Source organism: Pollachius pollachius (assembly GCF_949987615.1).
Source record: "Pollachius pollachius genome assembly, chromosome: 13".
NCBI classification, from domain to species: Eukaryota; Metazoa; Chordata; class Actinopteri; order Gadiformes; family Gadidae; genus Pollachius; species Pollachius pollachius.
In genome coordinates this window covers 14,391,759-14,417,425 of record NC_136946.1, presented here as the reverse complement: position 1 = coordinate 14,417,425, position 25,667 = coordinate 14,391,759, and the positions used below count along the sequence as shown (strand labels likewise).

Here is a 25,667-nt window from a genome sequence, read left to right as displayed (position 1 = left end):
TGTCTACAAACCTTAGTGGCTATCACATTTGTCTTCAGATATATATTTTTAGAGCTGTCTGTTAGTGTAATCCAAGAGACATTGCAAAGCAAAATCCCACGGTGGTTCCTTTTTGTTTCCCTCATTCAAATAGGCCTACAATTCACATCCTAGAGGAATTTAATTTGCGGGAGTAATATCGTACAATACCTATTACCTTCCTTTAAAAACGTGTGTAAAATTAGCAGCTAAAGGACTACTTCAGCCTAAACGGCCACATCATCTATGTCAACATCTAACCGAATATAAAATATATTGTGGTCCTTACCTTGCCGCGTTTCTCTAAAACAGACAAGACCAGAGGCTGGAGACGGCACCGGCGATGGTGCAGTTTTACTGCTCCTGGTTGAATAAGCAAATCCAGGTGTGAGAGTGTTTGCACACCCCGGTAGCTCTTATATATTGCCTGCAAAATTAGCTGTTATTACTGTCACTGTTTAGTGATGGCGAGCTTGGAAAAAAACCCCTCTGCAATCAAGAACCAAGCGCATCTTTGCAAATTATAGATAATTGTCAATGTCCAGATTATGATAATGGGGCCTAATCCTGGAGAATAATTATTGTGGAGTGTTACAGTTGAAGCTGTCCAGTAAAGCTAACTGTCATTATTTAGACTCGATTTGCAAGGGGAACTAGCTGAGTGGAAAATGTTCGGTTGGAAATAATCGGGGGCCCTCGATATAATGGCACTGGTGTTTTATGCGCACATGTGTATGCGTGTGTGTGTGTGTGTGTGTGTGTGTGTGTGTGTGTGTGTGTGTGTGTGTGTGTGTGTGTGTGTGAGCGCTCGTTTGGAAGTGCGTCAATTCGTGAGCTTATGTGCGTGTATTTGTGATATTTTCATGGAAGAGAAGACCGCGTGAAGGCGGGTGCCCGCTTGTGTTTTGAATGATTGCTTTCAGCCAGGAGAATCAACGTTTGTTTATATACCTTTACATATTACACAAAACGCTGGACAATATAGGCTACTTATAGAAAAGTTCTAACATTGACCCCTAAACATATTCTTAGAAACTGCTCAAGTCTGAGGAAGATAATAGTCAGTTGGAAATGAGCACCGGGGTCAGTCTCATGTGTGTGTTTGTGTGTGTGTGTGTGTGTGTTTGTGTGTGTGTGTGTGTGTGTGTGTGTGTGTGTGTGTGCGTGTGTTTGTGTGTGTGTGTGTGTGTGTGTGTGTGTGTGTGCGTGTGTGTGTGTGTGTGTGTGTGTGCGTGCGTGAGTATGTGGGTGTAAGTGTGCGTGAGTGCTTCTGTGCGTGTGATTGTTTGTGCGTGTGCGTTTGAGTTTATTGTGTTCGTGTGTGTGTGTGTGTGTGTGTATCGGGCAGGGGCGATGGGGCTTTTTAATTTGTAAAAGCATATTTGCTCAGTCCGCAGGCATAGTGCATTTTATTTTCGCAGCCCTAAAGCTTGAACATGGCTCGCATTGTGTTCAGTTATTTCTCAGTGTCAGCACTGATAGTATTGGTTGCTAACGTGGTGAAATGTGAAGGGTTTTATTTTACCCGGAAGGTGGGCTGCAATCGGGAGTGGCACAGCTCTGGAGCCGGTCTACCCCCACAGGAATGCGGATTGTCTCAGATCTCCAGGCCGCCCCCTCGCCTCCTCTCTGCCATTCAAAGCAATAATTGTAGGGGGCACAAAGGGAACATGTCGGCAGAAGACCTGCAGCAGCCAGACTTGGATATTTCTCCTCTTTCTTTCTCCTCTATCTTTCTTTCTTTCCTTATTCGTTTTTTCCCTTTCTGTATAATTATAATAATAATAATAATAATAATAATAATAATAATAATAATAATAATAATAATGATATTAATAATAATGTGTTTCTTTTAATACAAATAAAAAGATATTTATAATACAAATACAATGTTTTTTATAATTCTATGTTTTGTTTTTCCAATACAAAAAGTATATTTGCCTTTTAATCGGAAGCTATGCTAAAATTAATCCAAATATCTTTGTAATTAAAACGCAATTTTGAAGGTATAGCTATATTAAATGGCATAGACGTTTCAATAAAGTATCATGTGTTACAAAAAAATATTTCGACAGGTGACTATTTTTATCTTCAAAGTGTTAGAAATGTTGTATGCTTATTTGGTTGATGCTTAGGTTATAATGCAACATTATGGCAGTCTCGTCTTATTAAATGTAGGGAACACTTGTGCAGCATACGAGAAAATGATGTTTTTAAGTAGGCCCAGTCAATCGGCAAGTGCTAGGCACTATCAATATGTTTACTAGCGTCTTGTGAAATTTACAAATCATTCACAATTTTGAAGTGACCTTTTGTTAAACAATAAACATGGCAGGCCTTTTTGTTTTTATTCATTGGCTAATTGAATGTACTCTCTAATCTACTTCTTACATTGAAACCGATTCAGAGTTATATTTATTCCTCAGATTCGTTGAAAGAGAATGAGATTTAATAGCCACAATTATTACCTCAGGCTTGTAAATCAATTCTTATTATGAAATTCAGTCAAAATTAATTGCGGTTTAAAATAACAAGAAACTACAACAATGTCATTACTAGCATACATAATGTTTAATCCATTGTCCATTTAAAACGTTTAATAGTCTTCCAAAATGCAATAAATTACATGCACACATTTACACATTTTACACGTTTCCTCTATGACTGTAATCAAATACATTGCATATTCCTCTGAAAATTTAACATGAGTCCCATAGAAGGAAAAAAAATAATATTTCAATGAACATCAGAAATTCAGTATAACGTCCCCGCTCCAAGAGCCAATGAGTGCTGTAATGAGTTGGGGGTCTGAAGATGAGAATTCATCGACCCACCGGCCGAAGACGTGTACCATGACCCGGCATTCTCCAAAAAGCTAGATGTCGTCGTGTTGATGTTCTGAAGCGGTAAATTGTGGGGCCTGGGGGCCACCTGTGTGTCCCAAACGGCCGGGGACTGTGGAGAGTTGCAGGCCATTGGGTCGCTGGAGCTGGGGCTGTGATCGGGGGGAAGCTCGCCGTTTTTCATGATCTTCTTCAGTTTCGATCTCTTATTCTGGAACCAAATTTTGACCTGGGCAAAAAATGGGGAGATATAAAAATACAAAAGATGAATATTAAAAAGTAGAAAAACATAAAACATAGCATCTGTGCTTATAATACACAATAAAGGGCCTATTTATTACAGGCCTTTACGTTCTGCACGGGTCGTGACAAATTAGTAAACATGAACAACGATTGCTAATACAATGGGATCCTCTTTTTATAGGGCGCGTACCTGTGTTTGTGTGAGACCCAGAGACGCCGCGAGCTCGGCTCTCTCGGGCAGCGCGAGGTACTGTGTGTTCTGGAACCTCCTCTGCAGCGCCGCAAGCTGGAAGCTCGAGTAGATGGTGCGCGGTTTTCGGACCTTCTTGGGCTTGCCGTTCACCATCCTCACCTCGGGCTCTGCGATTTCTTTTTCTGTAAAACAACATCATTGTTATTATAGCGCGCGTATAAATAATAATAAGCCTCTTCGTTTAAATTATAGCATGAATCGGTGGTAATAATTGGGTTTTATTTTGGCCGCAAACTATGACGTTTTGCATTTAATTAGGCGCTGTGCTAAAAAAAATCGAAAGGCTTAGTTTCTCATTTCAATTCGAAAGAAATGTGTCAACTGAAATAACACCGTTCTGTTACGGTCTCATCCATAACACATTGTTCAGAGTTTTATTTTTTGAAGCTTAACGAAACCAAATGAAGACATCTTATCAAATAAAGATAGGCCTACGGAATAATAGACGATTTGTTTCAATAGTAAAAACAGGAGCGTTAGATCACGTTAAATTATCGCGACGTAAGACTATCTCTAAAAAAAAACTGGACCGTACCTTGCGGGCTCGGCTGGGGCTGTACTCTGCTGTAAGTTCCGGCGTACTGGTGGTAGGCGGAGGTCGTGTAAGAGCTGTAATCGGGGTAGGCTTTCGCGGTATAATTTCCAGCGGATCCGTTGACGCCATGGTACTGGTACTGGTAGGCGTTCAGAGGCTTCCCGTACGAAGTCGAGTTGGGCGAACAATAGCCATGAGGAATTCCACTCGCAGGACTGTAGTAGCCAGAATCCGTGGCCGTGGACTCGGGTAAAGTAGGAGATTCCTGAGACGGGTGATGCATGGTGGAAAGTTGAAAAGAGCTTTGAAAATCTGAAGGCTTGACACTCGAAATCTTTCGGTCGAATACTCCAGTCATAGTTCGGAACCACCGCGTTGTTTTTACAAAAAGGCAAGACAAGGCTGACTCCAAAAATATGTTTAAACCCCGATGCTTGAAAACTACACTGGCATTGTGATGGCTCTCACGCTGACGGGCTCTGTTGAAGACTGCAACCAGCCCCGCAGCAAAGACTTGGTTAAATCCTAAATTGCGCTCTTACGCACTGCGGGGAGGATCTGGTTCCATTGGCCGAGGCGCGCGCACACAACAGCAACACCCAGTTTGCCTATAGGGGGAAACTGCATGGCTATTGTCATGTTTTTTTCTACTTCTCTCCTATCGATAAATAGTATATTAAACGTTATATAAAAGGCCAACATTATAATTCAGAATTGGATGACATACATGCGTAGTTTGTAGTAGCCTAGGCCCTGGTACAATATAATATTATTAATTATTATTATTAGGAATAAATTCAATAATGCCATTTAAACCAAGAGCTATGCATCTCCCCCGAGACAATATTTTTCTTTATAAACCTATGATTCATTTATGCAGAACAATTTATAAGTGCCCCATATCTAAGCATTCGCATCTTCAATAGGCCTATAAAAACACAACACGAGGCCAATGTGCATATAACAGCAATTCTATCCCCAACCCATCTTATATGTTATTATTGATAATTTATCCTTAAGTACTCCCGAGTATCCTGCATTTATATTTGATTGCATCTATCAATGAATCAAGGCTATTGCAGAAATATCAATCAACCGAATCTATTTTTTTCCAATGAAAAAATATATGCCTGGAGGGCTTTATACGGCTCATTCCCAAATGTCATATTCCATGGTAGAATAGCACCACCTGTCGTCCAAAGGAAATAATTACAGACGGTACAAAATAGAGGAGGAAAGATTTGAAATTATATGCAAATTCATGAAATTAAAACCAATATACACGAGCGAATCCACATTGATAAACGTTATTGTATATTAGGTTGTTTCAATAAATGCTTTAATCTCATTATTTGTGAAATTACGTTTTATCTAATACTTATTTATTTCATTGCAAGCGTTATGAATTGACGACGATAATACAATACAACGAATTCATCAAAAAAAAATTCTAGGTCTTCATAGTATTATTTTATATAGCATACAAATATGATGCAGGCTAAAATAATCCATAACTTTGCCCACCCCGGAAATACTATGCCATTGGATAATTTCCTCATATAATCTTCTTCATGTGCTTTCGATTGGCTTTTGTTTACCTATGTTTACATGTCGTTGTCTGTCCGCTTGTCTTTAAGCGGGCGATAGATTTTCCTACACAGTGCAACAGCGCAGCGGGTTTTGATCACGAGCCCGGTCGCTAAGCGTTCAGCGCGCACACCGGAAATCGCGAGTTTACGTATGACGTCACACGCGCAGACAGCGAGTTTTTTTTCTCTCTCCGGCTCTCTGGTCTTGTGTGTTGGGGGGATGGGGCCGTGTCGAGGATGAGAAAGCTCTCGTGGTGCAATTTACTACTTGACTAAGAAACTGTGTGGGTTACCGGATTTGGTAACTTCAACTTTTTTTTTTACGTTTCTATCTTTCTACCACGTATGTGTTTCGGAGACGTGGGACAGGAATAGAGTGGATCATCCATACGTCCACGCCGTGCGCTTAACTCGACAAAATGTATTCCTCTCCTGGAGGTAAGTACTGCTGCTAGCTTCGGCTAGCCAATGTGGCTGTGTGAGGAAAAAAACTCTTCTGCCGACCTTCGATGTTCCCACCTGACTATCAAGTGAACGGTCGCCCACTCGGCGGGTTGTAGTTGTCAATGTGATCAGTTGTTTGTCGCCAGAACTCTGTTTTTTATGACCACACGTAAAACGTAACAACTAACTAAAGTGTAGGCATTAGCATTCCCGCTTAGCTAGCATCTAAGCTAACAACAACATTATTGTACTAGTTAGCATCGCAACATTCCCCCCAAGTCGTCCTAGGTTTGGTTTTCACCTATCAGTGTTTTTTAGTATCAAGTCGAACAGCGTCATGTCGGGTTGAATTGGAAATCATCCATGAGTTAAGTCGGTAAGCTTGGAACGAGAAATAGTAAACGCTAGGTTATTCATTTTAAGCTGCAGTCTGTGCATGCTATCGGATCACAATCCTAGCTAAATGTCGACCTGTTGGCTTAGTTACAGTTCTTCTAAGTCATTGACACCTTATTGCTTGCGGTATAAAACAAAAAAAAACACATTATTAACTAATTGTAATTGATGCTCAACTTTTATACGGAGGCTACAACTCGACAGATCATTCATTGGTTGTGTTTTCTGTCCCAACATTTAATTGTAATCAACCACACATTTAGGTCTGTTTGTTTCAACCAGGCGTTCCTATCAATTAAAGCCAACACGTACGTCATTATACGATCTGAATGATGCTGTCAAAACCTCTTGTATTTAAAATGAATTAGTCATATGCAGATGTTGTGCGCCTTGCCTCTCTCATTGATAATTATGTTATATTTTGGCGTTAGTTAAGAGAACTCATAGTTTATTGCTTATCTTATACCAATAGAATGGGTGGGACAGTAGACGTTCAACCAGGTCGCTCATGTGTTTACATGGATAAGAGGTTTGAAAGTTGCCATTGATGTCAACCGTGGCGTTTCGAGCTGATAAGGCACCCTTTAAAGTACATTAACGATTAAAGTACGCCTTTTACGTGGCATGCTTTTTGTCTAGATAATAGCGAGTACTTGGTAACGAGTTATTATTATGAAATGACTCAAAGAATTAAACTATTCATATTTATGTTGAGTGCATGGTCATTTTTGAAGAACATTCTGTGCAGTGCAATTAATTGCTATGTTTACTTAAACAAAATATACATGTATGTACAGAAAGTTACAGTAAAGGTCAAAATGCATGTCTAATAGTTACTAACGTGTGTTTCACTGTGTTTACTCCCTATCTTCTACAACCAACTCCTGTCTTTAGCAGGGTTTTCAGACGAACATGCTTCTTCTGTTTTACCTACAGAGATGGAGGGACCCCATTCCTCTGGGTCAATTGGCTCTGGTAAGCTTTCTTCTACATTTGTGCTGTGTTGTAGAGTCTGTCTCACACTCCCTCCCCATGTCTTGTTCAAGCATCAGAGTTCAATAACTAAAAAGCCATTCTTTAAGCTCTTCTTTCTTGAAGAGACTGGGTCAGTGGGTTATCTACACATGAGTTTATAGAAGCTATTGGAAAACCATACTAGTATTCAAATAGATGGTTTAGTATTTCAGAAATCTATTGCTGTTACTGGGCTTGGTGGGTGTTGATCTATTTGAGTGCAAAGAGCTGCACTGCAAAGATAAGGTGCCAATGGGTGTGTGCCCAACCTGACCACATTGCAGTCCCTGCGTGACCGTTATTGGTTTAACACTGTGAATTGTTTGTTCAAACCGCGTAAGGTCCCTAGGCGTTTCTTGCTTTTGAACGCATAACGGTTTTGGTTGATAATCATCTATTAAGATGGACGATGTGTTAACATGTGTTTTGTGTTAAGCTACTGTTTGTTTATTTTTTTATGAATTGTATGGTGATTTCCATGATAAAGCTCTTTTCCTGGTCTTCTCTGATCTACCTTTTTGAAGCAATTGGATTGTACATTGTTCATGGTATTCCTCTTGCATCTTCCATCGTTCATTACAGTATATGCAGGTTAGTCACCTTACTGCTTCATTAACACGACCCTTATCTACCCCCCAGATCCCCCGTCTCCCCCCATTCCAGAGTATGTATTCAAGCCCCCGTCGCGGCCAGACTTCGGCACCATGGGCAGGACAATCAAGCTCCAGGCCAACTTCTTTGAGATGGAAATCCCTAAACTGGAGGTGTACCATTACGACATTGACATCAAGCCCGAGAAGTGCCCCAGGAGGGTGAACCGGTACGCATACCTGCATATTACGACTGCCAACATGACTCTCTTGATCTAATGCTGGGTAAAAGTGAGGTCACTGCTGCTTGGTATGTAACCTAATGTACTGTCAATGTTTTTGTTTTTTCCAGTGATATCGTAGAGCACATGGTCCAGCACTTTAAAACCCAGATATTTGGGGACCGAAAGCCGGTGTACGATGGCAGAAAGAACCTCTATACCGCCATGCCCCTGCCCATCGGTAGAGAAAAAGTAAGTCCATTGGATGTCAGTCTTGATTTGTTAGAACAAAAAGCCATCTTGGCCCAATTAGAATAACCCGGCCAAACATCATCCCTACACTGTTATTATTCTACCAATTGCGTTTAGATCCAGACTCCCACCGCTATCCCCTCATCCCAATCTCATTCTGTCTGTCCTGCCAGGTGGAGCTCGAGGTGACCATTCCTGGCGAGGGGAAGGACCGCAGCTTCAAAGTGGCCATCAAATGGGTCTCCATCGTGAGTCTGCAAGCTCTCCACGAGGCGCTGACAGGACGGCTGCCCAACATCCCCTTCGAGACCATCCAGGCCCTGGATGTGGTCATGAGACACCTGCCCTCCATGAGGTGAGCCCGGTTCTAGGTTTACGCAGGCGAGAGTTCCTCTAAAGGTTTATTTGCTGGTGTTACATTCACTAAACGGTGTGAAAACAGACTGCACACCAACCCTAACTAGTGCTGGATGATAGTCCGCTGTTGTTGCTTCAAGTCTCTTGTCACAGATGAGGTGTCGCCTAGCCTGGCTAAGCCTGTCCCTTTTAAGGCCTCTGACCATCACTCACTATTAACACCTCTCCTTTAATGACTCACCAAATGTAAATTAACTTTTGTCCTCCATCGCTACCTTTTCGAACCCCAGGTACACTCCCGTGGGCCGCTCCTTCTTCACCCCCTCAGAAGGCTGCTCCAACCCCCTCGGTGGGGGCAGAGAGGTGTGGTTCGGCTTCCACCAGTCCGTCAGGCCGTCTCTCTGGAAGATGATGCTTAATATCGATGGTATGTTTTGTATTGTTAACTCCCACTGGATGTGTAGATCCTGTCTGGGTCGCAATGTGTTTGAACTTGTGGATGCGGGCGAGAATTGGTGTTCAGCTTCTTGGCACTTGTATGTTTTTTGCAACAGTCTCTGCCACGGCATTCTACAAAGCCCAGCCTGTAATAGAGTTCATGTGCGAAGTGTTGGACTTCAAGAGCATCGAAGAGCAACAAAAGCCACTCACAGATTCCCAGAGGGTGAAATTCACCAAGGAAATCAAAGGTAACAAAAAAAACTTCCAATCACTTCCATTTCCGCTTGTGCTCTACGCCAGTGCCTTGGTGTGGGGAGGCCTCTAGCTGTGTTTCTGTATGAACGGTGTAACCCCTCTTAATACCGGAGTGTGACCCTGTCCAACAGGTCTGAAGGTGGAGATCACTCACTGTGGGCAAATGAAGAGGAAGTACAGAGTGTGCAACGTGACCAGAAGACCAGCCAGCCACCAGACGTAAGCCTTTTTTACGCGTTCAAAGATCTAGCCTTTAACATGAGATGTTAAGGCATGTTCTCAGACACAGAATAAGCCCTAATTTGAATCTCACCTGGTCACGTATCATCATCTCCCCGGCAGATTCCCCCTGCAGCAGGAAAACGGCCAAACCATCGAGTGCACCGTAGCGCAGTACTTCAAAGACAAATACAAGCTCATCCTGAGGTACCCCCACCTGCCCTGCCTCCAGGTGGGACAGGAACAGAAGCACACCTACCTTCCTCTAGAGGTATGAACACAGCGGCTTCTCACACACTATCACGCAGTCACCAAGGTGAAGCTGGTGGAGGCTGACGTGGCGCTGTGTTCCCGTCCAGGTGTGTAACATAGTGGCAGGGCAGCGCTGCATCAAGAAGCTGACGGACAATCAGACCTCCACTATGATCCGCGCCACCGCCCGGTCGGCACCGGACCGGCAGGACGAGATCAGCAAGCTGGTGGGTCGACATCAGCCGACGGGCCGTTTGTCTCAGTGCTCACAGCCGTACGGTGTTCGGAGCCATTGGGTTTTGTATCCCCTCGTTAACGGTGACTCATTTCCCCGCTCGCTCTCGTTCCTCCGCAGATGAGAAGTGCCAACTTCAACGCGGACCCGTACGTACGGGAGTTCGGGGTGATGGTGAGGGACGAAATGACGGAGGTGAACGGCCGCGTCCTCCAGGCGCCCTCCATTCTGTATGGAGGCAGGGTAAGTGACTCCAAGGTGACTTTCTCTCAGTTTTCTCTAGTAGTTTCAGTTTTTGTTTGTTTGTCCTTTGTCTGGTCCACGGTGTTGAATGAGTAGAATTGCAGTATTGTTATGTTAGTCCTCCTACTTGTTTTGGTAGTGGTGTCTTCTTAGGGATAAATCTAGAGTTCTGATTGATTATTATATGATTTTTTTTGGCTTTGAATAATGACACCACACCTTTCAATTTAGTTTTAGTTTGTCTGGCCGATTGCAGCCCCCCAATTTGGGGAATTTTGTATGCTGCTTTAAAGTCTACTCAAATTTGTGTTCTATAGTTGTTTTTAAAATATACCATCAATTGATTTGTTTGATAGCATTGTGGAAACCAGCAATGTGCATGCTTTTGAATGTCTTTTTGTATTGTACTATTATTTGAACTGCCTACCTAATTTTCGGCTTAAGCACTAATTATCATTTGTTCAATACAAATGGATCACAGTATTGTAGTGCATATTATGATAAGAGGCTAAAGCTCAGCTAACCTTCTACATTCATTTTGCTAATTTTGCTCTTATCTTACTACTGTCTAAATGCCATTAAATGATTGGAACCGGAAAATATAATGCCTAATATTGGTCAAAGAAGCCAGTATTTCTACGGTGTTTCATCAGTAACTAAATCAGCCTGGCGCTTCTCTTTCAGAACAAAGCAATAGCGACACCAATCCAGGGAGTGTGGGACATGAGGAACAAGCAGTTCCACACGGGCATAGAGATCAAAGTGTGGGCCATCGCCTGCTTTGCCCCCCAGAGGCAGTGCACTGAACTCCTGCTGAAGTAAGCCACCCGGAGCCCCACAGAGCGCCTGTTCCCCTGCATGAGGGAATTGAGTTCCCATAGTGTGTGACACATCCAAAGTACTCATTGAAGGGCTGTTCCCTGAAGGCCTGGTAGCCGAGCTTTAAGCCTTGGAAGGAATTTATGTCTTCGTGCCATGTCATAAATCATTTTGTTAGAACTCAAAGACAGCTTATCTTCTACATTTAGATGCCTCGTCCTAGAGTCTAGTGTTTTGTTCTCAACGTTGAACGGAAGCTATTGAATTTCTTTTGACTGTAAATGGAGTTTTGTCTGTCAGACTTCAGCCCGTGGGCGCATATCACCCAATCCCTGACGTAAGCGGTCCAAGTCTCCTGCTCAAGCCTTGCTTAGTCTGACCACCCAGACACCAGATAACTTCTGAAGTGTTTAGCACTCTGCCCATTGATGAGATTTACAAAATCACACTACAATATGCGTCACCATATTTGGACTTGAGAACATGCCTGACCGGGAGTGATAGAAGACACTAAAGAAGGTTTTACTCAAAATGTTTGGGAATTTAGGACTGTGGCAGAGGTAATGCAAATGCTCTTGGCCACGTGGCATCACCGCTAGCTTAAAGTACACCATCTGTTGTCTGAACCTCTCCGCTGAAAACCAAATCACTTGAATAGTTAAATATGCCGTCCTGTGACTACATCTTTGTGCCTTTCGATGCTTAAGGCCCAAGTCCTTTTAGGCCTTAACATCCCCTCTGAAACGTTTGGCCCCAAAGTGAATCTGTTGGCGGGTTTCTCCTCCTAACCACCCGTCTCTGTCCCAGAGCCTTTACAGACCAGCTGAGGAAGATCTCGCGAGACGCAGGCATGCCCATCCAGGGCCAGCCCTGCTTCTGCAAGTACGCCCAGGGAGCGGACAGCGTGGAGCCCATGTTCAAGCACCTTAAATACACCTACCAGGGCCTGCAGCTGGTGGTGGTCATCCTCCCCGGGAAGACCCCCGTCTACGGTGAGCCTTTCTTTTATCCTTTTTTACCGGGAACAATGGCGATCTCACAAGAACATCCCCCCCCGTGTGATGGACGCCACGTGTTCGCGATGAGTAGTGACCGCCGCTGTCCAGGACGCTCACACCCTTGTCTTTCTGTCTGAATCGTAGCCGAGGTGAAGCGCGTGGGGGATACAGTGCTGGGCATGGCCACTCAGTGTGTCCAGGTGAAGAACGTGCAGAAGACCACCCCCCAGACCCTCTCCAACCTCTGCCTGAAGATCAACGTCAAGCTGGGCGGGGTCAACAACATCCTGCTGCCCCAGGGCCGGTGAGTCGGGCCCCGTACTCTTCATAACATGACCGGAGTCTGAATGGGCTTCATTGACCAAGCATGCTTTGGGTTTGACAGCCTCCAATGTACAGTCATGGTATCAAAAAACAAGACGGCTCAAAAAGTATAAATGCATGAGTAGCACGGATGTTTGTTTGCTTCCATGTTATGTGTGGGCCCATAGCAGGCTCTAATGCCCCTGTGTTTGCCCCTCTGTGTCCCCTCTCTGAAGGCCTCTGGTGTTCCAGCAGCCAGTCATCTTCCTCGGCGCTGACGTCACCCACCCCCCCGCTGGGGACGGGAAGAAGCCCTCCATCGCTGCAGTACGTACCACCTCCAGTTAAAATAAAACCGTATCGCTGCATGCATCTAGATCTGAAATGACTCTATTCATACTGAGCCCAAATCACAGACTAGAGGGCAAAGTGTAAAACAGTATAGCTTGGAGTCCAGGTCACAAACTTGCTTTTGGTGTGTCTGAACCACTGACATTACCAAGTCAGGTAGCGAGTTACAACCATTTAGCAAAACAGGGCCATGATAACTTTACTATTCATCTTTACTCTGATCTTTAAGAACACGCAGCGAGTCTCATCTACACACTAATATGCTAATAGCGATGCACCAGTGGGTAGACCAGTACAGGGCTAATCTCTCTGTCTCTCTCTCTGTGGTGGCAGGTGGTGGGCAGCATGGACGCCCACCCGAGCCGCTACTGCGCCACGGTGCGCGTCCAGCAGCACCGGCAGGACATCATCCAGGACCTGGCCACCATGGTGCGCGAGCTGCTCATCCAGTTCTACAAGTCCACGCGCTTCAAGCCCACGCGCATCATCTACTACCGCGACGGCATCTCCGAGGGCCAGTTCAACCAGGTGGCTGTCAGTCACGTTTCTATGGCAACCGCATCCCCTTCTCCCGTCAGACAAACCCCTCACATACATTTGATAGTTTTGCCGCGACACACATTTGTTTCTTTTGCTACTTCTAGTACACTGATACATAATACGCTTTCAAAATACGCACCGATCTCGGCGCGTGTCCTGACCTGACCGCACGTCTCTCACCGCTGCTCACAGGTTCTGCAGCACGAGCTGCTGGCCATCCGTGAGGCCTGCATCAAGCTGGAGAAGGATTACCAGCCCGGCATCACCTTCGTGGTGGTCCAGAAGAGGCACCACACCAGGCTCTTCTGCACGGACCGGAACGAGCGGGTCAGTTGTGCCCCCCCCCCCCCCCCCATCAAAAGTGAAGTGACCTGATGTGCGGCCTTAGGGAACACCTTTGTACATGTGTATTTGATTTCTGTTGTCTTTTCTCGTTCCCCATCAGGTGGGAAAGAGTGGCAACATCCCTGCGGGCACCACAGTGGACACCAAAATCACCCACCCCTCAGAGTTTGACTTCTACCTGTGCAGTCACGCCGGCATACAGGTAGGACATGCGAGCAGCCGGTTATGACTGAGTAGTACGCAAGTGTGGCGCCCACTCACAATCGCAGAGTGCTTGGCTTTAAGCGGGTACAACTAAAGAGGCTACAGTGCCATCGAGGCATGTCACGGAGAGGGGGTCCTCTCTTAAAAAATCTCCTCTCTTTAAAACCCTGCTGCTACTACTTCCTCCGTGGAAACTGAAGTCGAACGGTTCTCCGTTTTCCGTCTCTGCAGGGCACCAGCAGGCCCTCCCACTACCACGTGCTGTGGGACGACAACCATTTCACCTCGGACGAGCTGCAGGTGCTCACCTACCAGCTGTGCCACACCTACGTGCGCTGCACCCGCTCGGTCTCCATCCCGGCACCGGCCTACTACGCCCACCTGGTGGCCTTCCGTGCACGCTACCACCTGGTGGACAAGGAGCACGACAGGTAGGGACGGACACTGTTGCACACGTCGCCTGCAGCGCCGTGCGTTTACATTGTCCATTAGAAGATGACGCTTTTCCTCAGCAAGAGGATAGGCTGCTCTGAACCCAGATGAAAAGTTCTGGGTTTGAATCCTAATATGTCTCGCCTACCTATAGACCTCTTTTCGGCAACATTTGAGCTTTGCTATTGGCTGCTTCTTAAGGATTACAGTGCAAGTTGCTTTAGTCTCAAAGCTTCTGCTAAATGATAGTTTGAGCAAAAGGACTGCTCTGTTACGTCCTCACGGTACCGTTTCCTGATCTGAATTCAGTGAAGTCTTTAGTTTAGACTACTGCATTGTTGCAATGACTCCATGGTTATGTCCCCCCCACCCCCCGCTACAGTGCTGAGGGCAGCCACACGTCGGGCCAGAGCAACGGCCGGGACCAGCAGGCCCTGGCCAAGGCGGTGCAGATCCACCAGGACACCCTGCGCACCATGTACTTTGCCTGAAGGCCCGTCCGGCGCTGCACATGGGTGAGGTCATCGCTTCCTGTCCCTCCGTTGGTGGGGGGGGGGGGGGGGGCGTCCGCACAGGGGAGCTCCGCGGTAGCCCTCCGATCCTTGAGGGATGTCGCTTTTTTCCAACATTACTTTTTATTTTTTATTTATGCTTCACGTACGCGACCTCCTCCTCCCTTCTTTCTCTTCCTCGTGCTCCCTCTCCACCTTTTTAAACACAAACAACAAAAGTCGCCACTATGAGACTGGGCAAATGAGGTCTTCTGCAGTACCTATGTGGAGGACGCCCCTGTTTACTAACCAGGCAAGCATTCAGTGTGTATTTGTACATTTTGGCGGCGTGAGTTTACACTGTCTTAACGCAAAAGGCAGATATAGCTCTGCACCGTTAGAAGAAGAAACTACAGACGACTCGTCGTCCCTTCGAGCGGTCCGAAGACGAACGCCACGCCTTTTATTCCTTTTTTCTCTCTCGTTTGTTTGGTTTACCACCCACTTTTCCATGCTTTATTCTAATCAATGTGGGACTTGGTGTCTCAAAAGACGGATCAATCCTAAACATTCTCTCTGTTATATATTATTATTATTATTTATCAATCAATCAAAGCATCATGCACTGACCAAAACGGAGACTTAAATCGGGACGGAAGCTCTTAACACATTGTGACTTGCATTGCATCTTTTAAATCTTATTTTCTTCTCCACACGGGGGGGCCGGTGTAAAGAGAAGTGTCCTTTCTTAGACTGCCATATTTAATACCGTTATGAGTTACATTGACCACAATCATCGGGGGAACGTCAACGTCTTCAACACTGGCGAACTAAACGCGTCTTTTAAAATCCTAATCTGGTGCAAACCTAAAGAATTGTATAAAGCCCCATTACACTAACCTGCTTTATCTCCAAAGAGGGCTTTAAGTATCGCCACAAGGAAAACAAATGGATTATTTTCCAATCATCATGTTTTTTCTGTTTTTTAACGGGAATACGTCGGAGTCCATCGTATTAATCTGATTCACAAATGCTGCCAAGTATATCGACATTTGGGACTGGCTCCCAGCATGGACTCATGACTTTTTAATGGGTTCTGAGCCCGGATGATGTGAGATGACACAATGAAGACATCAATGTTGAGGTGGGGAGTAAAAAAATAATAAATATATGAAATCTTGAGTGAACAACCCCCCCTCTACCCAACCACCCTATCCTCTGTTCAGAACTATGTGTTTTTGTTTTAATATTTACGTGCGTGTAGATAACTCACATTTTGTAGCTGTTTTTTGTTTTGTTATTTAGTTGTCTTCTTATGCTTTTTGTTTCTTTGTTTCCCCTGTCATGACGTTTGAAGCACAGGGTGTTAGGCCGATATTTTTGTCATGTAGGGGTGGGGGGGAATAAGCAACAAGACCTGCAGGATTTGTTTTAATGCTGGGGCTTTAAGAGAAAGGGATGGGATGGTGTTCGGGGCAAAGATTTGTTTGGCTTATTTAAGGTCCACGTTTTTCACCGAGCACAGAGGATGCTTGATTTAAGCTTTTCAACGCAACAACCGCTATGCTTGTTCAGTCTATTTTGGATAAGCTTAGGAGGGGAGGGAAAAATTATTCTTTATTTTTTTCTTTATTTATTTTTTTTTTTAAAGATGGCTGTCTTGTATTTGGTCTGAATCCACATTGTATATTTCTATACAAATACCCTACATTTAAATAATCTATTGCCTTTCTGAAATTGTTCAAGTGAACTCCCCTGGGTTACGGATTACCCTATTTTGATTTGATGTTTTATCCTCCCTGCCATGTTCTTGCCCGAAAGTTACACTGACAAATGTTAATTTAGTCTTTTATCGGATGGGGAATAATCTATATTGTCTTACTATGCATCTTTTTAACGAAGCGATTTAGACGTGGGTGGAGGGATATTTTACAGCATTTTAGGTCATTTAAAGAGGTAGCTAATAGAGCCTTTTATTTCAGTTTGTTTTTAGCCAGTCTAATTCCGTAGCGTTTCTCAGTGCTTACCAGTATCGTCATGCCGTTGTCATGGTGTGACACATTCTTTTGTCTGTGTTGGTATCGTTGTCGATTTTTATAGCACGGAAATTGGGTATATCTTTTTTTTTTTATAACATACAATCTTTCTTAGCCAAATAAGATTAACTTGTATATGGTAAATACTCGAAAGAAAAAAATAATGGAAGCACAAAAGAACATATTGTTTCTGGGTGCTAGTTGCTTTCACTGTAAAAGCCACCTTATATAGTATATCCTCAGTGGACCTATCCAAGAGGCTTTTAATAGGCCAGATTGATGGTTTAAAGAATGCATCTTCATGAACTTTTCCCCCTGCCCCCTCTAAAGACCCCCACCTCTTGGCTAGGGGGGGGGGGGTGTCAACCCATTCTCTGTACAATATCTAGAAATCCGACTGACTGTGTTTGTGGGGCATTCTGAAAAGAAAAAAAAATCATGTACTTGATATTTACTGTTATGATGTCAATATTGTTCTTCGGTGCTGGTCTCACGACGTGTACAAAATAATTTGGATGCACTTTTGGCTAGCAGAACGCCAGTATGGTATTGAGCGCTTGACAAATGTGCGTCTGCTGTGCTGGGTGGCAGTGGGCGAGAGCCGCCGTGCTGTGTTGACACTGGTGTAATTGTGTGGAAATGGCCGTGTGTCCTACCTCTTGTTACCTGTTTAATGCTAATGGTAACATCACACCACTGGCCATTTCCTCACAATTACCCCCCTGCTATCTACCAAATTGGCATCTTTTTTTTTTTCCCGCGTCTCGCATCGATTCTCAAGGTTCAAGTTCGTTGCTCCCATGATTGCAAAGGAAGTGCTATTTTGGGGAGACGGAATGGTCAAGAAAAAAAAGAAAAGGATACTGAGCATTGCTGTATGACCAAATGATCTAGACTTTTGTTTATATATTTGTAGCGTTTTCCATATTTTTGTTTTATTTTAAAACCTTTTTGATATTCTCCAGTGGTCAACACAGTAACATTTTAAATCGTATTCGTTGATCAAAGGCCAAGCTCAATGCTGCAAAATCACAATATCACTGCATGAACTATTTAGAGAAGGTGGTGATTCCGTCGTGTTGCCTAGGGAACCGTTCTTTTGGCAGTTGCCCTGTGTCGTCTCCGCTAGTAAATTATAGGGCAGGTCTTGGAAAAAGTAGCACAATGAGAATGGCAAAATAAATGCAGGACACCTAAGAATGCCATAATGGCCTCGTACAGATGCATTTTGCTGCAGAGCATTTTAATCTCCTTCATTTGTATGAATGTGATTTGCATTTTCTTTTGCCTCCCAAACTCATTAGTGGGATTGAGCCGGACAGCTTTCTTAAATTGTGCAGATTGTATTTTTGTCATGGCGACGGCAAAGTCTGCCAATGGTTTTGCTCATCGAAGCCTGAATGGTTGTTCGTCTGAATGCTGGTCTTTAGACACAAGGCTCGGTTTTTGATTTAGCAAATGTTTATTATTTTCGTCATGCTCCTCAAAGAGGACACCCTGACATTCTCAATCTTGGTTTGCACTTCTTTTGTATTGCCGAAACACACGTTACATATTCGTCTCCCAGGGTGGTGTCCATTGTTAGCAATGGTAACTAAAAGCATTTCATCCAGAAGTGACCCCAAACTGCCATCTTCAGCATCCCCACTGTGGGAGTACCAGCGTTCATCAGAAGTCTTACTAAAATTCTAGATATCAGAGTATCGCTCTAATGAGATTGGGTTGGTACATATTACAACTTCCATGTTTTACATTTAACAGCACCTTAGAATAACAGAACTGAAAAAATTAGAAAATAAAAACGTTGACATTTTTGCACTAAACTGAGAAATGACATTTTTACGGTGTGGCATAGTAAGAGCTCAGAGTTGAATCAGATTGCAGTCTAGCAGCACCTCTTTAATTGGTTAAAAGCCCACAGTTGGTTGTACATGGAAATATAAGTTGGGTGTCCTTCACAGAAGTGAAAAGGTATGTCTTGTCCTGTTCTATTCTCACAAGGCAGTTCAGGTTAAATCTGGCTTAACTTGTAGTGCTCCGACGGGCAAGTGAGAGAAGAGCATTTACAGAGAGGAGTTTAGATGGTACATGGTGTAAAAGATGGCATACAAGACAAGCAAGCAGCCACTAGTTACCAGAGTGTAACAAGCCGCTATAGAGCTGGGGACCTCTTGACAGTGGGTTATGGTTTAAAGGGTGACTGATTCTAACTGCATCCATTGGCCCCAACATCAGCCTCTGCTCCACTAGTCTAGTCTACCTAGCCAGGCGGCCTTGGTGGCCCAGTACCTAGCCCACTTCTTTGAACATTACTGAATGCCTTGAATGCTCCGACTGTCTTTTGTTCATTGTGTACACCCATGTCGAGTGGAAGAAAGCTCTTTATGCAAAACATGGCCTCTATATAAACTGAAATAAACTGACGGGTATTGGAAGGTGGTTCCTCTGACTTTCACATTTGTTGCCACACTGCTTGTTTTAAGTTGCAATGCCAAAGCAAGTTCGTTGAAAAGTGATGTGGATGGAAAAAAAACGAAAGACTGCAAGGTGCATGAAAAAAAAGACTTGTGCTTTCATTAAACAGCATTTTGTCAGGTAGGGGTAGTTGTATATCAATAATTTTGTGAAACCATATTTTTATATCTTCAATGTTTCAATATAATCAGTCATTGTGAGCCAAATTTGTAATGTTTATTCAACAAAGGAACAGCAGCCATATGGAGCTCTTCTGGTTAAAAAAGCACACTGGCTCGGCCAACTATGTAATTGTAAAAGAGTGGTGTGTTTTTTAAGCATAACAAGCTTTTGAATCTTGGCAACATCTGAAATTAGTATCTTAACGAAATCATGTCATTCTTTATTTATTTTTGCGGCCCACTCGTATCATTGGCTGGAGGACAAAAGGACTAGGGTTCAGACGTGGTGCGCTCCAGCTCCACGTGTGCCCGGGGCATAATGTAGTCCCACCTGACAGGTGCCTCATTCTGGGGCTCATTCGGCCCCCCTGATTTGAATGGCTCTTCACTCGATGCAAATATGACATGCGTATGCGACGTGCTCGTTTATCTTGGGGCCTGGGAACAAATGGGAACACTAGGAAAGGCATTCATTTCGCACTCGACAGGCAAGCAGGAGGGTCTCTTTGACGTGGATCAGAAATTCAATGTATTCGCCTTTCAATGTGTGATGGACCCAGATGTGTCGCCCTGTGTTAACAATGAGGGCCGTACTCTGTTCGGTTTGGGTGCTGTGTTTCATAGATGCGTTGTTTTTTATAGCTGTACAAATGTATTGAGTGGTTTGGGTGGTGTTGTATATTTGGCCAGGTCTGAACTGGCATTTAGTGTTTCTATGCTCCAACCATGCTTTTTAATCCACTGGCATTCAAAGTTAACTCATGGATCCTCCATTATCAGTAAAAGCCTCAACGTTACTTGATGAAAGTCGTCATTCTCCAAAGCCTGGCTCTAAGCACTGTAGCTTTATATTATGCCTGGAACCTCCGCTCCAGAAATATGCATCTCATCCATCGGTTCGCCCATCTCTAAAATATCTTAAATATAAACCAAGAGAAATCCTCTTGTCAAATTCAAGTTTATTTTCGTAGCGAAACATGAATGTAATTGGAAGCCTGTGGGTGTTAAATAGTGCAGAGTGTCCAATTAGGACATTGCTACCTGTATTTAAATGTTATGCACATCCTTCTTCTTAGCAACCAAACAATTTTGTATTGATAACTGTTTGTCCAGTTATTAAGCTAGAGTTTCACTTTTTAGCATTGGCAATGTTATAGATTTCAATATGGATCTCGTGGAATCGGATGACGGATGTAAAGATGGCTTAAAGCTTTTAATTTGTAGTTTTTCTGTACTAGTCAGAGCGTCACAGGGTGATCTTGTATTCTTATACTCTATGCTTATGCTTGCGTGTGGTGCTATAACGTGTGTGTTTATATAATTGTTGGCACTATAGTGCAATCTTTTCTTTGCCTTTCCATGTAGTCTTTGATCTTATTTTCTCAAACGTATATATTTTTTGCTAGTTTGTCCCTTTTATTAATGTCATCAAAGTCCTTTTTCCAGATGATGCTCACTGGAGCATTCATTCGCTTGCAAATGCATGGAGTAGCCAGCAGCAGTCCCCTAGCTGTTCCTTCTTGTACCAAGTCCTCTCCTGGGTTGACATGGCCCTCTGTTTCACCTGACCGGGAGGCCAAAGCCGTGTTGCTACCCTTAGTCCAGCCTCAGCTTCACAGCCGTAATGTCGTCCTTTTCTTAATATGTATTTGTCAATCTAAACTTTTCTTTGTATGAAACAAACCACAAGCGATTCTGCAGGGTAATCACCCAAAGTTGTTGATTTCATGTTGAAAGCGTCTGCTAGCTCCAATACTAAAAAGGCCGCGATGGTGTTCTGCCTTCCTGCTGACATGGAGGTTGATAGGATTCTGATTCATAACGACCGGGCCCTTAACCAATCCCCCACGTGCACACGACTACCTCAGCACTGTGTCCGGTGCGAGCCGCGCTACAGCTCCCTGGTTCATGTCCCCTTTTGGTTTTTAACCCAACGCTAGGGACCACAATCCTGAGACGCTGATATCATACACATTTCTTGCCCGGTTTTCCCCCTACTTTGACGTTTTAAGCCGAGACAGAATCCAGCTACGTCCCTCGACGCCCGGCTGCGTCCAATGAGCTGTTCACGGGGGGCGGCTTGGGGGAGCAAACGATCCGCTCTGAACGTGACCCTCCTATTTCTTTCATAAACACTAGTCAAAAGAGCACACTATTGCTAGCTTTGGCTCGCAATGAGCCAGCGGGCTGCAGTCTCAACGCTGATCCAATGTTAAACGTGCCACTTGGGGATTTGACTGGTGCTGCAACAGAGAGCGCGTGGTGGTCAATGTTAGCTCTATGGCTGTTGGCGTTTTGGAACGTTATGGCACGACAAGCTTGTGGATTATCATGGGCAAGACAATTACATTTTGAGATATAGGATTATTGTGGGTGATATTCTACTTTGACGAATTATTGGAGCGGCCCACCGCAGACGGGGTCACACCTGAGTTGCTGTTGAGCACCTGTCTAAAACACTTGTCTAAGCCGGTTCATCAGGCAGACTTTCCAGACCACGTCTGGTCTCAAGGACGACTATGACGCTGGCTGTCTCTGGAGGACAGGTTAGATCTTTATGTCTGTTTGTCACCACTTTGTGGTCCATAGTTGTGCTTGTTTCATTGGATAGAGCCACTCCAGATCTAGTTTAAACAAGTTACCAAGTGCTGCAATAACGACCGACTGTCCCTCGTATTTATTAAATCTTTCACCCAAGTAATTGAACTGTAACACAAAATGGCCAAATGTTACACCGTTTTGATAGGGTTATCAGATGTATTTTTGCATGTGACAATGTAACAAAGGGAATATAGGAATTTATATCTACACAAATGAACTTGCTTTGCATTGTAGAGTGACATTGTGACTTCAAAGGAAAAGGTACACAGACAAGACTTTGTGGCAAATTATGTTATCAGTTTCGTGTGTTTTGAGCCAGAATATCAGTAACTTGGCGTGTGTGTGTGTGTGTGTGTGTGTGTGAGACGTGTGTGTGTGTGTGTGTGTGTGTGTGTGCGTGTGTTACCGGCTCCCTTGAGTTTCAGTTAGGGATCGCCCCCGCGTTAGGCCGACTGAACCTAGCTGTAAGGCATGCCTACATGAGGTCACATCCTTACCCATCATTGCGCCACCTTGAGTGTAGATGCTGCAGAGAATGATCAGTATTCACGTTTTGCACTTTCAAAGCGGTCTCAAAAGGAAAAAAATACAAAACACAAAAAAAATGCCCATTTGAGGTCGGGCAGAGAGTAACAGAACTGACGAGGTATTTTATTCCTTCAGTAGGAATAATGAGGAATAACGACTTCGAAGAGCTTTTCCAAAAAACACAAGGTAAAGATGTATATCTATCTATATATTGATGAAGTACCTCATATGCCTGATATATGCTGCGTTGACTTTTTTTTTTCTTTATCATACTTCATATTGTTCAATACGACTATTATACTTTTTGCTTGGGGAGGTTTGAAGGTCACATGGCTCTGTGCATGTTTTGAACAATTCAAAGGAGAGCTCTGGCACGTTCTCCGGACAAAAATGTCCACCCATCATTTTCCTCATCAAAAGACACGCATGGTCTTCATGTTCCTCGGTTGTGGTTCTACCGCCCCCCCCCCACCCAAATTTTTATGTTGGGTTTTTCCTCTGCATGAGTGGAACATATGTGGATCCCAAGTCCAGGCTCTACCTTAAGGCTTTCTGTGGCCAGGCTGGGGTTAGACGCGACTGTTATCTCGGGTATTGCCGCGGAAAAGGCTTTATCTGCTCTTCCTATCCCCCTGCCCGGGTTGTCTTAAAATGGCCTCCGCTTTCCACACCACCGTACCGTAGTACTTGGTTTTCTTTTTATTATGTCTAAAGAATAAATGCCCAGGGTTCAACGTTGCATCTTGGGATGAGAACCTTCCTCTTTTATTCAGCCCTTATTTTTTTTTCTCTAATCTTTTAATCGATCATCCCAAAAACTGACAATCATCAGCAATTTTCTTTCATTTTCTTGTCACTCATAGTGATCCCCTCTCAGTTACACATCCCAGATTCCAAGACACTCCGGCCTCTCCCTTCATGTCGAATGGTTCCTCTAAATACTGCCATCGTAAGAAATGATAAGCAATGTGACCAAAGTCTTGGCACAAAACAAAAGCAACACACAAGTCTCCTGCTCAGTGGTTGTGTGAACTCAAACCTCCCGCCATACGTGTCATTGAGTCTCCTCCTTATTTAACCACAACATGCCAAAACATGCAGTCATTCCTGATCACGGTGAGGGTCTTTCAGTCTGTTCAGACCCACGGCTTTGCTTCTTCTTCTCCTTGTTCCCGTCATAGCACACATGTAAGCTTTGATTTCTATATTGCATTTCCTTTTTTATTGTTTGGTTTGTTAACACCTATGACTACAAACGCAATCTATGCTCTAAACCCTGTTAGGACATAATGTGAATACTTATCACTAAATATACTTAGTTTTGGCTTGACTGTAAGTTGCGTTAATAAAAATGTTGAAAAGTTTCACCATTGGTCCACTGTGTCCTGCTTTATTTCCATGATGTTGTTCCCCTCCAGGTAAGAGGAATGTAATATATTCACCAGTATTATCAAGGTGTGTGTGGTGTCTAAGTACTACCATTTTAAGTATTAACATCATTGGTAATTCCCTGGCTTTGGATATTTGACATATTAGGTTTAATAAAATGCACAGGGAATCTGAATTAACTACGAGCTGCTTCATGAAAATGGACTAGAACCAAGCAAAGTATGGGTTTCCACCACAAGAGATGAGTTTTAAAAGACATGGTGGGTATTTGTGCCCTGACAAATGCTTACATGTAGCTGCTAGTACTATCATACAATGTTTCATTTCCAAGGTGAATCTTGTTTCTTCACATTATTTCAACTGCATCAAAACTAACAAAGGCAAACACTCAATGTCCTGACATGGGTTTATTTGAAAACTGTAAAAAAAAAAGAAAAAAAAAAAACCATAATGGAAATTAAAAGTTTTCAATAACATGTATCTTACCACAAAGGTTTAAGCCTTATTTATAGATCATTTGACAGCTTTCTGCTCAGCTGTCTGTATTTGGACTTTCACCAAACGGCTGTACCCATTAGCTGGAGTACTCTTAACTTTAGTAATATTGACACTGAATGAAACATAATTTTGTTAGCAGGTCAACAATATTCTTCTCAAATGTGTTCTGCATCTAAAAATGATTTTACAGGTGAGTGATTTCCCGCACGTCGGACCAAAGGGAAAATTCCAGTTTTTCAAGTGAGCCACTGAGGAGGGGAGATGAATCACTGAGCCTAGACTCGTAGTCTAATGGACCGGCCTCTAAAGAACCGTAGGGAGAAGACACAGATGGGCACGTTTGATAACAAAAACAAAGGTAAACCATTAAAACGGGAGTAAGATCTGGAGATGAATTCATGATCAGCTAAAACAAAGAGACTAGTGTAACAAAACGTTTAAGACGAACACAGTGTTTGATCATTAAGTAGCACATTATAAACCATATTGTGTTATTCAAAGTCCAGTTAGATACAGTGCTATGGCCGTTAATCAGTGCTATAGGTGAAAAGGGCAGCTATGAAAAACATCGACGCTACGCATACTGCTTCGACAACAGGACAATGATGTTGCATTGACTGATAGTTGGGATGACAGTCTGCTTAGCTGGGGCTTGTGTTCGTTCTGGAGCTGATAGGACGTGGACCCCTCTTTCTAGGTGGGTCTGGAAAACAAGCCTCCATATCTGAGCACAAGGGCAATACAAATCCCAACACAACATCAATAAATTATAAAAACCGTAGCCAAAGTATTTTGCCAGTTTTAGTTTTTTTTTTTTGTTTTTTTAGTTTTGTTTATCATCCTACAGCGGTTGAAGTAGAACGATCTTTCCTATAAAGTTACAAACACTAAAATAAATAATCACTCTTTTCCCTTTGAGTTTTTTTCTTTAGTTTTTTTGCGTAGAAAATGCCGTTGCACCGCAGTGGGCGGGCGTGGCTGGGCGGAGGGGCTAGGCTACACAGGACTAGGATTGATTGCATAAATATCCGATCCACTGACCGAAGATCCCACCACCACCACCACCTCCACCCCTACCAACCCCTGTCTCACCCCC

General features: G+C 43.7%; 2 protein-coding genes across 7 annotated transcripts; one reads left to right on the top strand and one right to left on the bottom strand.

The window, feature by feature from the left end:
- Positions 1 to 2,575: 2,575 nt before the first annotated feature.
- dlx5a (distal-less homeobox 5a) lies at positions 2,576 to 4,382 on the bottom strand. Its single transcript, XM_079749163.1, has 3 exons — positions 3,893 to 4,382; positions 3,295 to 3,479; positions 2,576 to 3,090 (listed from the first exon to the last, which is right to left on the bottom strand). The coding sequence occupies exons 1-3, from the start codon at positions 4,248 to 4,250 to the stop codon at positions 2,773 to 2,775; spliced, it is 861 nt and encodes a 286-aa protein (XP_079605289.1). The 5' UTR covers positions 4,251 to 4,382; the 3' UTR covers positions 2,576 to 2,772.
- A 1,323-nt stretch (positions 4,383 to 5,705) lies between these two features.
- Positions 5,706 to 25,596, top strand: ago2 (argonaute RISC catalytic component 2). Of its 6 annotated transcripts, XM_079749237.1 has the most exons (21): positions 5,706 to 5,919; positions 7,216 to 7,296; positions 7,975 to 8,155; positions 8,278 to 8,398; positions 8,572 to 8,753; positions 9,046 to 9,182; positions 9,310 to 9,444; positions 9,583 to 9,670; positions 9,794 to 9,941; positions 10,030 to 10,149; positions 10,278 to 10,415; positions 11,085 to 11,218; positions 12,027 to 12,211; positions 12,362 to 12,521; positions 12,757 to 12,847; positions 13,205 to 13,405; positions 13,604 to 13,738; positions 13,857 to 13,958; positions 14,192 to 14,391; positions 14,775 to 14,912; positions 24,767 to 25,596. In XM_079749237.1, the coding sequence occupies exons 1-20, from the start codon at positions 5,901 to 5,903 to the stop codon at positions 14,881 to 14,883; spliced, it is 2,667 nt and encodes an 888-aa protein (XP_079605363.1). In that variant the 5' UTR covers positions 5,706 to 5,900; the 3' UTR covers positions 14,884 to 14,912; positions 24,767 to 25,596. The 6 variants fall into 6 exon arrangements, with proteins under 6 accessions (XP_079605363.1, XP_079605364.1, XP_079605367.1 ...); XM_079749238.1 differs by lacking the exon at positions 24,767 to 25,596 and having other exon boundaries at positions 7,219 to 7,296; positions 14,775 to 14,924; XM_079749241.1 differs by lacking the exon at positions 24,767 to 25,596 and having other exon boundaries at positions 10,278 to 10,400; positions 13,205 to 13,399; positions 14,775 to 14,924.
- Positions 25,597 to 25,667: the final 71 nt, after the last annotated feature.

Excerpts from the sequence above, each read along its gene's own strand:
- dlx5a (XM_079749163.1), bottom strand. The coding sequence starts at position 4,250 with ATGACTGGAGTATTCGACCGAAAGATTTCGAGTGTCAAGCCTTCAGAT. Across the intron at positions 3,480-3,892 it reads GCCCCAGCCGAGCCCGCAAG|AAAAAGAAATCGCAGAGCCC; the intron begins GTACGGTCCAGT and ends GTTGTTTTACAG. Across the intron at positions 3,091-3,294 it reads TGGGTCTCACACAAACACAG|GTCAAAATTTGGTTCCAGAA; the intron begins GTACGCGCCCTA and ends TTTTTTGCCCAG.
- ago2 (XM_079749237.1), top strand. Across the intron at positions 12,212-12,361 it reads CGGGAAGACCCCCGTCTACG|CCGAGGTGAAGCGCGTGGGG; the intron begins GTGAGCCTTTCT and ends TCTGAATCGTAG. Across the intron at positions 13,739-13,856 it reads GCACGGACCGGAACGAGCGG|GTGGGAAAGAGTGGCAACAT; the intron begins GTCAGTTGTGCC and ends GTTCCCCATCAG.